This window comes from Nansenia antarctica (genome assembly GCF_963989245.1).
Source record: "Nansenia antarctica genome assembly, chromosome: 4".
Taxonomy (NCBI): domain Eukaryota; kingdom Metazoa; phylum Chordata; class Actinopteri; order Argentiniformes; family Microstomatidae; genus Nansenia; species Nansenia antarctica.
The window spans coordinates 1,990,549-1,993,369 of NC_137689.1; the positions used below are offsets into that span (position 1 = coordinate 1,990,549).

Here is a 2,821-nt window from a genome sequence, read left to right on the forward strand (position 1 = left end):
TGGCCGCAAAAGCGCCCCTCCTTGTGGACAGAAGTGGAAGTGCAGGGCTAATTGAGTCCAAAGGAACCAGGTGAACAGGTACATTGTAGATATAAGATGAATCGGTCACTTTTCCGGTATTAGCAAGATAACGTATGTCACCAAACATAACAGCACTAAACACATCAACTGCATGCGTATGGATGCAAGTCTGTCCTCAAAACGAAAGTTCACAGGACAGAAGATGTTCTTAAGTACAGATAGATAGCCATCCCAAAATGACATCAAGCATAAGAGAATAGTGTTTCATCGGATTCAGTCCAGCACATTGAGATGTTGGTTGAGTGACCCTGTCCCCAGCCCTCCACCCCGGCCAGCAGGCCTCTGTACGGGTCTCACATCTGAGGATGAGTCGGCGGGTAACAGCCCATATCAAAGCTCCATCACTACACACACACTGGTCCATCACTACACACACTGGTCCATCACTACACACACTGGTCCATCACTACACACACTGGTCCATCACTACACACACTGGTCCATCACTACACACACTGGTCCATCACTACACACACACTGGTCCATCACTACACACACACTGGTCCATCACTACACACACTGACTGGTCCAGGTCCAAAGTGTCATACATCATTCTAATTCTGAGACAGTCGGGCGGTTCATTGAATTGTTTAAAATAACCTATTATATTTCCATGACTTATTTTCTTAATTTACGGTTTAATTTAAGAGGTGCAGTTAAAACATTTTTGATGCATAATATTAGTCATTGTAAACTTGGTAGGCTATAGGCGATAAAATGCCACGTAACGCAATCGCGACAGAGGAACACCAACCAACGACCAAAAAAGTCAAACATAATAAACAGTCCATCAAACTTAAAACATTTTTATTTATTTTTTTAATGAAATATTGCACTTCAACTCACCTTGAGCTGCCGTTCCTCGGGTGCAGAATACACTTGCTATCAAAGTGGCCACATACCAAATCATAGTACTATTGCCAACCAAAAAGAAACCTCATCATATCTCAAAGTGCGCCCCTTAGAATAACCCTTAGAATAACCCAGTGCGCCCCTTAGAATAACCCAGCCATCGCCGCGTCGCCCCGCAGGAAGATAAACGCGCTTATCTGCTTGTCTGATATCCGCTCATTTCATGCCCCCTGGACACTTATTTCTCCCTCCTCTCTATCCCTCCTTCTCTCTATCCCTCCTTCTCTCTGTCCCTCCTTCTCTCTGTCCCTCCTTCTCTCTGTCCCTCCCCTGCTCTCTGCTCCTCTCCTCTCCTCTCCCGGAGACAGACGCACCTGGGATGAAAAAGCGCAGACGCGCTGGATGACAAAATCCGTTAGCTGCTTAGGTCCCGCCTCCCGCGCTGTTCTCATTGGTCAGTGTGGGAGGTTCAGGGGACGTGGATTGGTTAGTCGTGCCGTCGCTCTGGGGGGGGGGGGGGGGTAAGCACCAGACGAGCCCCCCCTGTGTCAAGGTGGGTTGGAGCGGAGGAGTGGCACCAGAACCGCAGGATCCTGCGCAATAACGCACAGAGAGAAGGAGAGGAGAACTTCTTGGCATCTAAGCTAAAAAAAATAAAAAATAATGTATTTCTATCAATGTCTTTTATCCGTTAAATATTGTCTTATTGAATGTTTTATCTATTTACTTCTTATATTTGCTTTTATTCATTGTCAGTTTTTCTTTTCTTACTATGCTGCTCTTGCTGTGTTTTAATGCTGTATGTATGTAAAGCACTTTGAATTGCCCCTGTTGTATGAAAAGTGCTGTACAAATAAACTGGCCTTGCCTTGCCATCTTCTTTGCAATGATGACATCTCAAGCTATTATTGCACTTACTCATACTGGTGGATAGTTAGGTAGTTCACAAACATGTGTTCTACCTTCAGGACATGGTGCTAAAATCTCTCCTATGTGCTCCTGACAGCAGGTTTCGGTGACATTTAAGTGTTTAGCAACACAATATTTCACAGCAGAGAGGGCGGCTGTGTCTCAGGAGGTAGAGGCTGTGTCTCAGGAGGTAGAGGCTGTGTCTCAGGAGGTAGAGGCTGGTGGAGGTAGAGGCTGTGTCTCAGGAGGTAGAGGCTGTGTCTCAGGAGGTAGAGGCTGTGTCTCAGGAGGTAAAGGCTGTGTCTCAGGAGGTAGAGGCTGTGTCTCAGGAGGTAGAGGCTGTGTCTCAGGAGGTAGAGGCTGTGTCTCAGGAGGTAGAGGCTGTGTCTCAGGAGGTAGAGGCTGTGTCTCAGGAGGTAGAGGCTGTGTCTCAGGAGGTAGAGGCTGTGTCTCAGGAGGTAGAGGCTGTGTCTCAGGAGGTAGAGGCTGTGTCTCAGGAGGTAGAGGCTGTGTCTCAGGAGGTAAAGGCTGTGTCTCAGGAGGTAGAGGCTGTGTCTCAGGAGGTAGAGGCTGTGTCTCAGGAGGTAGAGGCTGTGTCTCAGGAGGTAGAGGCTGTGTCTCAGGAGGTAGAGGCTGTGACTCAGGAGGTAGAGGCTGTGTCTGAGGAGGTAGAGGCTGGTGGAGGTAGAGGCTGTGTCTCAGGAGGTAGAGGCTGTGTCTCAGGAGGTAGAGGCTGTGTCTCAGGAGGTAGAGGCTGTGGCTCAGGAGGTAGAGGCTGTGTCTCAGGAGGTAGAGGCTGTGTCTCAGGAGGTAGAGGCTGTGTCTCAGGAGGTAGAGGCTGTGTCTCAGGAGGTAGAGGTTGTGTCTCAGGAGGTAGAGGCTGTGTCTCAGGAGGTAGAGGCTGTGTCTCAGGAGGTAGAGGCTGTGTCTCAGGAGGTAGAGGCTGTGTCTCGGGAGGTAGAGGCTGTGTCTCAGGAGG

General features: G+C 48.7%; 1 protein-coding gene across 1 annotated transcript in view; it reads right to left on the bottom strand.

Moving 5' to 3' along the window:
• igsf9bb (immunoglobulin superfamily, member 9Bb) overlaps positions 1–991 on the bottom strand; it is a gene marked incomplete at both ends in the record, with an annotated part of 196,027 nt that extends 195,036 nt beyond the window's left edge. The window contains 1 exon segment of the mRNA XM_080528752.1: positions 928–991. Within this exon segment, the coding sequence (XP_080384878.1) occupies positions 928–991 (64 nt within the window).
• Positions 992–2,821: the final 1,830 nt, after the last annotated feature.